This window comes from Lemur catta, chromosome 13 (assembly GCF_020740605.2).
Source record: "Lemur catta isolate mLemCat1 chromosome 13, mLemCat1.pri, whole genome shotgun sequence".
Lineage (NCBI taxonomy): Eukaryota > Metazoa > Chordata > Mammalia > Primates > Lemuridae > Lemur > Lemur catta.
The window spans coordinates 4,353,639-4,367,931 of record NC_059140.1 but is presented as its reverse complement, the minus strand read 5'-3'; the positions used below and the strand labels follow the sequence as shown (position 1 = coordinate 4,367,931).

Genomic DNA, 14,293 nt, shown 5'->3' with positions numbered 1-14,293 from the left:
ACATAAGGATTACTTAGTATATTACTTGTACCTAGGCATGTACATTTTTAGTTATAATTTTTTTATTGATTTTTAATTTTACTGCTTGATGGAGAAATAGTGTGCAAATTGTTGATTTTGAGGGGTATTTATTAAGACTTTCTTTGTGGAGTTATGAAGTCATAAGTTAACTTCAAACATTTGGAAAATTAAGAAAAGAGGAAAAATCAGAAGATATGGAAAAATTACCTGTAATCTCAATACTTTGGCCAAGACACATTTTAAAACTTAATATAATGACTATTTTTCTTTAAAATAATAGAGTATTAGCTGGTTTATTAATTCAGTTACAAATTTTTGTGGATCACCTATGGCCTGACATTATCTGAATTCTTCGTGATTAAGAAAAAGCTTTATATATGGTGGAATTTAGTGTTCAGTTCTGTTCAGTAATATTAATGACATGGAATTCCTATTAGGTCCCTACTAATGTTAAGTATTAATACTTTCCTGTCCTGCTTTTAACTTTAAAATACAAACATCCTTTGGATGAATAAGCCAGTGACTCATTAATAACCTCAAGGAGAATTATTTTACCAGATTCTTTCTTCATAGACCAGTTTAGGATGACAGAATCATAAGAAAACTGGACTCCAGGGAAATAGAAAAAGAAGAGAAGGCAGGGGACATTGAAATTACAGTTTACCTGATTTGCAGTCTACACAATCAGATAATTGCTAACATCTAGATTTGACATGCTTGTGATTGTTATATAAAAGTATCTACATCAGAACTCAACCTTTGAAAAGGGTCCCTTCTCTGTAAATGTAATTTACTGTGTATTTAATAGATTCTATTCTGCTGCCCTGTTAAGGCACTTCCTCAGTGTTGGTTCCAAATGCTTTCCCTGAATATTGCTGGTAGGCTGAGTGAGGCCCACAGTCCGAAATATTTCACACGCAGACCTTTGTAGAAGCAGGAAGACAGACCAGTGTTGGGGATGTGAGGATAGAGGGAAAAGATCACGCAAAGAAATGCTACGTTTGGACAACTGGTGGAGTAGAAAGTTGGTAAATCAAGTCACAGGCTTTGGTCTGTTACTGTTGTGTTAACCATGCAAATCACTTGATTTCTCTGACTTTCTCATTTAGTGTTTGCTTAATTATCATAAGGCTGATGATAGTTGATGGGAAAACAGCAAGAGTAACATGCAAAAGGTAAACTTTTCTGAGTGTGGGTAAAGATTGCAGCACCCTATCTGTGCGCGGATGACCACACGCAGCAGGGTCCAGAGAGGCTTACTTCAGCTCAGGGGGCCAAGCTTCACAGCCCCATTCTCCACAAGGCGTGGGCTGGGCGCGGTGGCTCACGCCTGTAATCCTAGCACTCTGGGAGGCTGAGGCGGGTGGATCGCTCGAGGTCAGGAGTTCGAGACCAGCCTGAGCAAGAACGAGACCCCGTCTCTACTAAAAATAGAAAGAAATTATCTGGCCAACTAAAAATATATATAGAAAAAATTAGCCGGGCATGGTGGCGCGTGCCTGTAGTCCCAGCTACTCGGGAGGCTGAGGCAGGAGGATCGCTTGAGCCCAGGAGTTTGAGGTTGCTGTGAGCTAGGCTGACGCACGGCACTCACTCTAGCCTGGGCAACAGGGTGAGACTCTGTCTCAAAAAAAACCAAAAAACAAAAAACACAAGGCTGTGTACGAGCTGCTGGTCCTGTCTATGGTTGCTGGAGAAGCTGCGCCTCCCCGTTGTTAGTGTCTTTATTCCTTCTTGGGACTCTCACCTCTTGTGGAGATTCAGGAAGTCTGCATGCCTGAGCATGATACATCCAAAGCCTGGGGCCTTCCTGATTGTTAACTACAGACTGAGAGAATCAAAGGTCAGACTACAGGCATTTTGTCCCACTGTAAGCCTGATCTTTGTGGCTGATTTCTGAAATGTGTTGTGTACCTGTGACTGCCTGTCGATTCTGAAGGAAAGAGAAGTTTGACAGAAAGAAAATCCAGGTTTGGTTTTAATGGTCGGGAAAGCTGGAGAAGAAGGGGCAACAATTTGGAGGGCAGTAACAATCTCTCTTTCTTCCTGTGTGTTTCCATGTAGTTGCCTGGGAGGGAATCAAAAGGAGCTCGAGAAGGTAAACCCAGATGTGGAAGGAAAACGGTAAGAACACAGCATACTGGAACTTTTTCTTCCAAGATTTACTTTGAGAATCTCTGTCCTGTGAGAAGTAAGACTTCTTAGAGCCACAGTGATAGGGTTCTTTGGGGGTGACCTCTATGACTTGGCAGCAGGTTAGACCGTGACTGTATCTAAACAAGAGAGACGGTATTAGTGTGCATGTTCTGTTTCTTACTGGCTGTATACAGCAAGTGTGGGACCAGACCTAGATCAAAGAAGGTTTATTTCAGGTTGGCTGTTTGCAATGGCCATACTTCCAACCTATGCCTCATGAGTAGCCAGAATAATCTTTGGAAAACATAAGTCTCACCGTGTCTTTTCCTTGTTTGACCATTCTGTGGTTCTCCGTTGTATCCAGAGTGAACTCCAGACTCTTCACCAGGGCCTGCAGTCCTCGAAGGATTGACTCCTCCGTACCTCCCCAATCTCAGGCCTCACCCTCCACCTGCGCCCACATTCTTCCAGGTGTTCTGCTCTCATTTTATGTTCTTCAGGCCACTAAGCTCAGCCTCACCTCAGGGCATTGGCACATGCTGCTCTTTCACTGCACAGTCCTTCCCGTGGTTGTCCGCGCTTGGACTGATGGGCAGTGTCTCCTGGAGGTGCTGGTGCTCGTGCCCCCTCTAAAAGACCTCCCTGACCGATTATGGAGGGACTTTGCTTCTGCCCTCCATGGTTTCCCGGTGCTTCACCCTGCTTATATTTGCTGTGGCCTTTATCTCAACTTGTAACTCTATGTCTTATTTTAGCTTTTTATAGTCTATCTCCCTTTATATGCTACATACTCTTTAAGGCACTAACCATGTCTGTTTCACTTGCTAGTGTATATCTGTTGCCCAACCCTTGCAAGATACTCAGTGGAAAAAAAGAAAAAAAGAGTGGAAAACCAGCAGATCTTTAGACGTTGATATCTTGCCCCAGCTTAGATGGACGGAACAACCCTCCCTTGTTCGTTAACTGTGGGCTTTTCATATCTTTTCACTCAACCTCCTGATCATTTCATCTATCTTTGAGAAGATAGAAATCAAGACGGTCTTCTCTTACCTTGTGTGCAGGGGTGGAGGATTGAGGACAAGGGCTGTGTACTTGTTGGTGATGCAAAACGATATTTGCAGATATCAGCCACCTCCCAAATGTTTCACCAGATTTTCTCCACACAAAGGAAAGATTTCACTTGATTTGTCAACTCTCAGGGACAGCGGAGAGGCTATGCCTGTCCAGTGACTCTTTGTCACCCTCCTGTATGATATGATTTGGATCTGGTGATGTTCTTAATCTCCTTTCAGGCAGCTATCAGAATCAATTCTGTATAGTGTCATTAAAACTAGATTTTAAATTTAGGCATTTAAATTAGGCATATAATGTAAATATTTACTCAGGCATTTAATTTAGGCATCAATTAGACATTTAAACTAAGCTTTTGTTTCATCACATCTAATACGAGATCTGCACTGGAAGTTATTCTCTAATTCTTTCCTATTAAAGAAGTGTTAACATTTTTAAATGCCAGCAAGTCTTTCTTACAAACAATGACTAAATGAAGAGAAATTAAATATCTTTAGGGTGTTCCCACCCAAGGAAATTTTATGGGTGGGACTCATGGAATTTTAACCAGTCGGCGTGGTGAGGAAGAGCTGAACTGTTTGACTATCTTAGTTGATTGCAGTAAAATGTGTACGTGCTCCATGGGCTAGAACTGAAGTCCATTTGCTTTTTGGCTGATTTCACAAGATGATGCCTTTTGTATAAAGTTACATTCTATGTATCTTCCTGAGTCAATTCTGGTTATTTTATTTTTACCAGAACATCATTCATTTAATTCATAACTTTAAACATATTTATAGAAAGGACAGGATGAGCTCTTTCAAATCATTTAGCTTTTAACATTCAGGTTTATAGAGGCATAGTACAGTAAAATTCACCCTTTTTATGTATCCTGTTTGGTAAGTTTAGAAAAACATACACAGTCTTGTAACCACCACCACAATCAAGATTAGAATATTTGCATCAGCCCTGCCTCTCTTTCAGCCCCAGGAGCCACTGATCGGATTTCTGTTTTGCCTTTTCAGGCTGTCATGGTATCATTGTGTTTATCTTTACTGAATTCTCATTTTTGCTTCCCCTGTTTTTTTAGACTTGCTATTCTAGTTGTTTTGAGCTCAAAAATTAATTTTTTTGTTCTCAATTTTTCTTGTTTAACAATGGAGTCATATAAGAATATAAAATTTCTTCTAAGTAATATTTTATCTGTATGCTATGTGTCACTAAAGGAAATACCGTTATTTTCCAATATTTTGCAACTTTGCTTTTAATTTCTTCTTGAGTCTCAGTAGTTTTTTATTTCAAACATTATGTTATATTCTTAAATACAATTTTAATTTTATTTCATTGTTATCAGTATCTGGTCTGTGTTATTTCTGTTTTGTGAATTTTATTAAAGTCATCTTTGTCATGTATATCAACTTTGAGACAAATTACTTACATTTTCTAAATTTTGGCTTCTTCACATGTAAAGTTGTCTTAAAATACTAGAACTCTAGATTGTGTTTGTGAAACTCTAGATTGTGTTTGGGTGGTACCAGCATTTAATAAATACTAGCTATCATTATGTTTCTTATGCCCATGGATTTTGAAAATATATTATGTAGTCTTTTGTTAAAGGATCATAATTTTGAAATTTATCTATTAGAGAAACTTTATTAATTATATATTTAGATATTTTCTGTTATTTTTCCTACCTGTTTTCAGTGGAGAGAAATCAACCTACTATTTTGTTTGAGTTACCTTTCATGTTTTCTTTTTCTTTGCTTCATACTGATTCTAAATATTTTGAATATGATTCCTTAAAACCTATGGGGAAAATATATGCATAACCAAGTCATTAGTGGAAGGGGCTTACGATGGCCCAGACTTCTCAGCTAGAGAATGAAGGTATACCCACAAGTATGTATTTAAGATGATGTTTTGATGTATGTATACATTATAAAATGATTACTACAATCAAACATGTTAAAAATTAATACACCTACTATCATTTCATCCAATTACCTTTTTAAATTTGTGCTAATTTATGGTATACATAGAAATTTTGTTACATGTATATAATGTGTAGTGATCAATTCAGGGTATTCAGGGTGTCCCTTCCCAAGTCCAATATACTTTTGTTAGGTATAGTCATTCTACTCTGTTATCAAACACTGAGTCCTTCCTTTTATCTTACTGTATGTTTGCACCCTTTAACCCTCTCTTCTTCATCCCGTCCCCTACCCCCAACTCAGCCTTCCCAGTCTATTTTTCCACTCTCTACCGCCCTGTGTTCAATTTTTTAGGTCCCACATATGCGTGAGAACATGTGATATCTCCTTTTTGTGCCTGTCTTATTTCACTTAAGATAATGACCTCCAGTTCCATCCATGTTACTGCAAATGACGTGATTTTATTCTTTTTTATGGCCAAATAGTATTCCATTGTGTGTAATGCCACATTTTCTTTATTCATTCATCTGTGGTGGACACTTAGGTTGATTCCATGTCTTTGTTATTGTGAATAGTGCTGCAATAAACATGTGAGTACATATATCCTTTTGATATATTAGTTTCTTTTCCTTTGAGTAGATACCCAGTAGTGGGATAACTGGATGGAATAGTTACCAGTTTTTTTTTTTTTTTTTTTTTTGTGGGGGAGGATGAGAACACTTGAGATTTACTCTCTTAGGAAATTTTAAGTATATGATACATTACTACTAACCATAGTCACTATATCTCAGTGTTTCATATAATCTTTTCTCCCCTGTGAAATCAATTTTCGGATTCAAGTCTTTATTTTGTAACTTTTCTGTCATTATATCTTTGAATACTTTTCTTTCATTTGTTGGTTCTCATTTCTAGACATAGTAATTATATGTATATTAAACCTTCATTTTTTATAATTATCATCCTTCTCTAAGCATTCTACCTCCTAGTTTTCTACCATTTAATTTTCATTTAATTTTCATTTCAGGCATACTTTGCATACCACTGCTCTGTTTTTGGAAGAACTTACTGATACTTTTAATGTTGTTTTAATTTCTCTAAAGATTTTATCATTCCTCTCTATTGTTTTCCTGATTTAGGCCAGCCCACTTTTAGTCTCCATTGATATTTTTATTAACACTAATTATTAACAGTAATAAACAGATATTATTTATCTGCCTTTGAAACATTGTTTCTGCTTTTTTGGCTTTATTTTTGTTTTTTTGTTATCCAGTTCATCTTTGTGCTTTGTAACTTTATGCTTCATACTTGGACTGGAAGCAGATCATTTGTGAGATAAAATTGTGTGTGTGTGTGTGTGTGTGTGTGTGGTGTGTGTGTGTGTGTGTGTGTGTATGTGCACATGCACATGTGTGTATGTTTAAGGAGGGAACAGAAGAGAAATAAGCTAAGATCCCAACTTTGATGTTGGTATATTGTTTTAGAATACCTTCTCACCAAGTACTTTTCTTCCCTCTGCTTGGACATGTCTCTGTTCTGTGTTGTTGGCCACGTGTGCGGTAGGCGAGTCATTACAGGGTGTGTCCTTTGTCTCCTCCACATTTCCCCTGCAACTTAGAGTCTAAGAGACAGAGAAATAAAAGGCGATGTGTTGGCAGCCTCACCCCCGCTTTGGCCCCTCTCTGTTGTGGTGTGGGATTGTGTCCCTATTGAGATAATCTCTATTTCTTTCATCTCTGACCCACACTTATTAATGTCTGTCACTGTTAAGTTTATAGTTAGAATAGTGGGACCCTCTCATTTACCTTTAAAGATTTATACACTGTCATCAAGAACAGCTGAGAAATAAATTTCGAGATTTTCAATCTTCTCCCTTAAATTATTCTAAATTCCATTATATTACACATGTGTTTTCCATACATGTGATACTACACATGGTCTGATAATCTAGTAATTCCTTAGATTCAGGATATATAGAGTTTTATTCTCCACTTTTCATTGTTTTCATAGATTTTTTGAGTATTTCAGAAAGGACTAGAGTAAGCAGGGTTTAACATTTGCATTATAAACCTAAAATGGCCTTAGGTTAAGGGCAACCAAATGCTTCTTTAAAGTGCATTTTCAGCTTCTGAGAAGGTGGAGTATCTCATGCTACTATCTCTTTCCTTGTAGGCAGGAAATGACTACAGTTGAAAGACAAGGTCAAAGTCATGGTAAGAAAAGTAAGTCGTTGTTTTACAATATTTTTCATACTAGGGAAGTGTAAATTTGAAACATCCAAATGATTAGACATGCTCTTAATGTTATTTTAATATAAGATTGGAAAGATGCTGCTTAGAGTCCCTAAACTCTCATAGAACTGATCACATCATCCTTTGTATCACAGTGATATTTGTGTATGGTTTATTTTAAGCAGCACTTAACTTGGGAAGCAGTTAACGAAAATCCTTCTGATTTGAATTTATATATTGGTGTATCAGTTGAGGAATGACAAGGTTCATGAATTTGGGAAGGAGAGCTTCATTTCTCATGAAGGGTGGCAGCCTGCAAGGCGGCCATTCTGCCAGGCTGGGAACGATAGCCTTGGGCAGAAGCTGAGAACGTGTACTCAGAGGGAACTGCACAGGGAATGGGCATCGATGCTGGGCAGGGTGGCCGGTGAACACGTTTAACAAGCCATGCGAGGAGTCACAAATATTTATGAAAGGAGAAACATACACGTGTGTGGCTGAGCCTTTTGCCCCTTTGTAGGTCACATGTACAAAAATGGCCCTGTTAGTATGATCCGGGGTGGAGTTTTTGGCCCTCTAATGTCGAAAGGTGAAGCAGACAAAACACCCTCACTGCGCAGCCTCCATAGACTGGTCAGAGCCACTCCGTGGTCACTGGTCCCTTATCAGGAAGGCATGCTGGTCAGTGGTAGTGTCCAAACTGCAAAAGGGGAGGAGCAGAATTAGGCAGTTGATTGAAATCAGCAGTGGAGCAAGTTTTTCAAGGGCTGGTTCTGTTCAGTCCTTTGGGAAGAAAGCCTAACGGTGGTTAACAGAAAGGGTATAATGAGACACGTCTGACCTCCCACCCGGTCATGGCCACGATTCCAGTTTCAAGGTTTTTCTGGGGTCCCCTTGGCCAAGAGGGAGTCAGTTGGGGGCCTTATGATTTTATTTTTATTTCTTGGGTGTTTTAAATTAGGGTCACTTTGAATATTAGCCGGTGATAAAAAGTGGGCTTTTATTTGTTTTGTTTTTGCTCAAGAATTTGCAAGAAGGGCCAGGCACAGTGGCTCACACCTGTAATCCTAGCACTTTTGGAGGCCAAGATGGGGGGATTGCTTGAGATCAGGAGTTTGAGACCAGCCTGAGTAAGAGTGAGACTCCATCTCTACAAAAATTGGAAATATTAGTCAGGCATGGTAGCATGTACCTATAGTCTCAGCTACTCGGGAGGCTGAGGCAGGAGGATCACTTAGGCCCAGGAGTTTGTGGTTGCTGTGAGCTATAATGATGCCACTGCACTCTAGCTGGAGTGACAGTGAGACCCGGTCTCAAAACAAACAAACAAACAAACAAACAAAAAGAACAACAAACAAAAAAGAATTTGCCAAGAAACTAGATATGGTGGTATGGTTCTGTTTCTGTAGTCCCAAACCACTTAGGAGGCTGAGATGGGAGGACTCCTTGAGCCCAGGAGTTAGAGTCCAGCCCCAGCAATATAGTAAGACCCCATCTCTTAAAGAATTTTTTTTTTTGCTCCGTTTGCTTAAATATATAGGTGTAGTAATCATGTAATTACTTAAAGTAACCAATTACAGTGTTCAGTCTCTGTGGACAAGTGTATCTAAAAGAAACTCAACTTTTTTTGTTTTTTTTATTCCCCAGATTTATTGAAGTATAACTGACAAATAAAAATTGTATATATTCAAGGTGTAGAGTGTGATGCTCTGATACATGTATACATTGTATAGTGATTGCCACATCAAATTAATTAACATACCCATCCCTACACGTAATTATCATTTTCTGTGTATGTTGGGGGAGGGTGAGGAAACTAAAGATCTACTCTCAGCAAATGTCAAGTAAACAATACAGTATTGTTAACTATAGTCATTATGCAGTCCATTAGAGTCCCTGAACTTATTCATCTTATAACTGAAAGTTTGTACACTTTGACTAGTATCTCCCCATTTCCCCCAGCCCCCAGCCCCTGGCAACCGCAATTCTACTCTTTGCTTCGGTAAAGAAATTCACCTTGTTACTGATATTGCTTCAACTGTCTTCTCATGATTCTTGAAAGAATTGTACAGTCTCATTGCTAGGAACTTTGCATTTCCCTGTCACACCTCAGCTCCCAGTAACTTGCTTCCAGTACTGCTACTCCACTGAGCAAATCCCATGTGCTTCAAAATAAATTTGTTTCACCAAACATCGTCATGATCATACATAGGATAGCATATTTTAAAAAGCATCAGAGTGCATCCCATATAAAATTGTTACATGACAGTAGGATTTCAATTGCGTGTGTGTATGTATGTGTGGTTGTACTAAACCATGGTATAAAATACCTTCCTAACTGTGGGTCATGTTCAAAAAAACGAATACCTCTGCCTGATGGTAACTCTGGACTTCAGACTTTAAAGGACAGTTTTCAATCTTAATCTGAATTGCCTTTGTCTAGCACAAGTGTTGCTCAAATCTACCTTGTGAAAATGTTCCTTCCTTGATTTGTTTGGCACTGTACTGTTTAGATGCTCAGTCGCTGGCCACTTGCCAACTACGTCCTGACAATATATTTTCTTGGGTGTAACATAAAACGATAGAGCTCCTTAGTGATCACGCTTGGAACTTTTCTGCTCTTTTGAAGTGTTTATGTTTGCTTGATCTCACTTCTTCTGCTAATCTTTGGTATAATTTTTGGTGAAGCCATTTGGCAGGGTGACATTTACTGTGAAGAACATTTTTTATGTATAGATGCAAATGTTTTTGTAGTTATATTCATATTTTTGTTTTATTTTGTCAGCTTTGCAAGTTATGTTTCTTATCAAATTTGTCCTTTCAATTAAAATTTCAAAGTCCTTAAAATTGTTCACTGTGTTGCCATATTTTTATTGCTTGCAGGATTTGTCATGGTGTTCTCTTGCTCATTCCTAGCACTGTTCCTGTGTACGTGTGCGCACACGTGTGTGCCTGCACATGTGTACTTTCCATCTATTATTTTATTGGTCAGTTGTACTAGAGTTCATTCATTTTATTGATATTTTTAATGGGACCACATTTTGCATTTTATTAATCCTTTTACAGGAAAGTCTCTTTCCCTGGGCCCAACTCTAGTTGGCTTACCCGGATTTTAAGAGGCTCGCCAAATATTGTGCCGCTTTTCCACTGAAACTTGATTTGGATGGGGTTATTCTGAAATAATTCAGACCCCTAAACCCACAGAAACTTCATGGAGGTGCAGGCCCTTTTATTTTCCTTTGCTGTGCTGTGGGTTTGAAGTTGCCTGGCGTCTCTTCGTTCCTGTTTACCGGGATCTATCAACCTTATGTCCTACGGGTAATAGACCCATATTATGTACTGTGGATACAGGAAATGATCAGTCTTCCTGCAAAGGAGATTTTGACTAAAAGACAGAAATTCATGAAGCCCTGCTAGTGTCCAGTGAAGCTCTGCTGCTGTCCTTCCATACGAAAGCACATGCGTATTATATGCCCGCCATTGTGTTGCTTTAATTCAGTTAAAGAGACCTCGTTGGCAATAGTAAATGCAACTGAAGTTACCATCTCATCAAGTTTGTGAAACTATCGTAGACCCAGTCATCTTTTACGTGGCCAAAAGGGAAACTAAACGGGAATGTAACCAAAATTACCACTTTGGCATGCTCTTGATATTCAAATAAGTAATTTTCTGATTTCTTTAGGGAAGTTATATTGCTTTTAGTTTATTTGCTTATTTGTATTTCATTTGGACCATGACAGCAGAATAAATTAGGAGAATCAGTGTGATAATGCTGACTGTTGGTCAACGTATCTATTTTACCCATTATTTCAAGTCCCAGTGCAATTCACAGGATATGTTTCTGGACCCTTCTGGACACAGGGAAGAACTGTATCTGTCTCTGTACTCTGATTAACGAGCAAATGTACAAAGGAGATTCTTTCAGGGCAGTTTTTTGGTGCTTTGCTCAGCCCTTGAACCGCAAATTTAAAGTCATGATTATACCATGTTCTCTGTTTATGTGCCCTAGAAGCAACTAGATCATAAGTCAGACTTTACATTCTTCACTGTTTCTGTAACGGTCTGTTGGAGGAGTCAGATGAAGCCTGACATCTTTGATTCAGGCGACCACAGGTAGACTTTAATAAACCTTTGCCATGTGTGCTGTGGAACATTTGTGTCCCATCTTTTAATGCTACTGGTATCTGCCTGACCTCTAATCCAAGCCAGGTGATATAACTAAGGCCAGATCCTCACATCCTTGAGAGTTTATTGTTTTCAACCATTCCTGGCACCAACTATTGCAGTTCAGTCACAATTCCCAGGTTGAATTGCAGAAAAGACATTACAGGGTCCTAATGTCTTACAAATCATAATAGGGCTACCAGATTTATTAAAAAACAAACAAGATACATTTGTATTACAGAAAACAATGCAATGTTCATGAATGTGTATTTCATGAACTTGGAGAAAAGAGGGTCTTCTTTGCCATTTAGCTAGCTATATTAATGTATTGACTTCAATATTCATATACTCCTACATATTTAGGTACTTTCTTATTTTTTTTTAATAACAAGGCATACAAATGTGGTAGGCAGAATGAAGTGCCCCGCAAAATCCAAATTTGAATCTCCAGAGCCTATGAATATGTTTTTTTTTAAATATGATAGAAGGGACTTTTCAGATGGGGTTAAATTAAACATCTTGCGGTGGGAAGATTTCCCTTAAATCATCCAAGTGAGCATAATGCAATCACAAAGGTCCTAGAAGGTGAGAGAGACACAAAGAAGAGAAACTGTCAGAGTGATGCATCATGAGAAAACTTCACTAGACATTGCTGGCTTTACGTCTCTGGCATTGAAGATGAAGAGGGCCATGATCTGAGGAATGAAGGAAGCCTCTAGATGTTGGAATAGGTAAATAGTCTCCCCTGAGAGTCTCCAGGAAGAACTGCAGCCCCACCAACACCTTGATTTTAGCCCAGTGAAACTCATTTCATAATTCCAATCCCCAGAACTGTAGGACAATAAATTTGCATTGTTTTATGCCATCAATTTTGTGATAATTTGTTACAGCAGCAAAAGGAGACTAATACAACCTAAAACACCAATGACATTTAATATGACCCATTACTGATATCTGTTTCTAGGCAGCCACTCTATTTAATAATTAGAAATGGTCTCAAATCTCCAAGCTGCAATATTGAGCTCAAACATTCTGGTAAGTATACTGTAATCATATGAAGATGTTCAGTCCCATAAAATATACATGCTTTCCTTTTAAGTCTAGGACCCACACAATCTATTCAATAATATCATGTTGAGGAATTTATACTTTTGTTTGCTTGATTTTGGTAGGTGATTTTAGTAATGTAAATATTCTTTTTCTTTCATAATCTACTCCAATTTAAGAGCTTGCTTTAAACTGATTTTCATTTTCAGTCTAATATAATGATATATTCTTGGTAAGGCATGATACATTAATAATAATTGGCTTTGCTTTGCAAGATGACTTCTTTAGAGTTTTCAAGCAATAAGGAAGAGCCTCATTATCCAAAACCACAGGAAGTACTTCATATGGCAAGGGAGATATTTTGGAGATTGGGATCCAGGGTAGTTAAGTCAGAAATTCTCTGAGATATTTTCATTTTGATTCTAAGGTTCACATTCTTTCCCAATCAAGGCCCTATTTTCAAACGTTAAGTCTACTCAGGATGTTCATTCAACTGGCCTTTAGCATAGTCATGGTATGTTCTGTGTTTTCAATCTGAGACTTAATATGATTGTTCCTAAGTATTTTAACAACTTCGGCATCAATAGCAGCAACCGCTTTAGCCAGTGGTCTTTGATTTCTTCATGCCCTTCACGCTTATACTTGGCTCTCCAAACCATTGTTTTCAATGCTATAATTGAATTGTATTGAGGCTACACAATTTCCTTAGTTTATGGTTATAAAACAATATGAAAATCAATACATTGGTTTAATTAAATTATTACATGTGGCTATGTTAATAAAGATATATGATTATATGGATGTGTGTACATTCTGTATTTGAAATCAGTGGATTGAGCGTGACTTTATTTGTGAAGAATGGTTAGCTATTAGAAATTCTTAGCTTACTTTGTTTCACAGAATCTGTTAATTTGTTTAATATAGTCTACAATTTTGCTAAGAATCACTAACAAGCTTATTAGGTTGTAGATTTCAGAATCAGTCGATTTTCTTCTTATAAATAAGTATGATTGCCATATTTAGTGTTTGGTGACCTCCCTAATTTTAGCTTGTTTATTACAGAAATTGGTAGAAGATTTAAGACTAACACATATAAATTGCTTCAGTGTTCACAGATGGAATCAACTTGAATCTGAATATTTGTATGGAGTTTGAAATAGTTACTCTTGTTATTTTTGTTCCTGTCTATACAATGATTGTTCATTTTTAGGAATTATATGATTTTCCTGTGTTATTTATGTAAAATTTATTTCTAAAATTTGCCGCTATAATCATTCTTTCTTTATAATTGCCATACTTCACTGTCATAGTATGTTTATAGACAGTACTTTATTACCAAGTTCCAAAATCCACTTTTTTCAGTAGACTTGGTGTGCAATATTTACACAGAGAACATAGTGTTGATGCTGCCTCAGAACACATGTTCTTCCTTGATCTTGTCATTTAGCCTCGAAAATTATACGATAGATTATAAGATAGAATAATGCGAGATAACAGGCCTCTTTGAAGTGTTGTCACTGCATTGCATCCTCTTCATCTTTTTCCTCAACTTGTGAAGATCTGAAAGTCTCATGTTGCTTTCCTTTTATTTTTTTTTATCCTCTAGTTGAAGAAGTTACATCCACTTTTAATCAGGTAATTAAAAAACCATCTACCCCCCCAAAAAAAACCCAAATAAGCTTTCATTACATTTGTCTGATAAATGTCAAAATGTAG

General features: G+C 37.7%; 1 protein-coding gene across 1 annotated transcript in view; it reads left to right on the top strand.

The window, feature by feature from the left end:
* GCSAML (germinal center associated signaling and motility like) overlaps positions 1-14,293 on the top strand; it is a 28,280-nt gene that overhangs the window by 12,427 nt on the left and 1,560 nt on the right. The window contains exons 2-4 of the mRNA XM_045567428.1: positions 2,086-2,145; positions 7,308-7,357; positions 14,184-14,212. Of these exons, the coding sequence (XP_045423384.1) occupies positions 2,086-2,145; positions 7,308-7,357; positions 14,184-14,212 (139 nt within the window). The remainder of the gene's footprint in view (positions 1-2,085; positions 2,146-7,307; positions 7,358-14,183; positions 14,213-14,293) is intronic.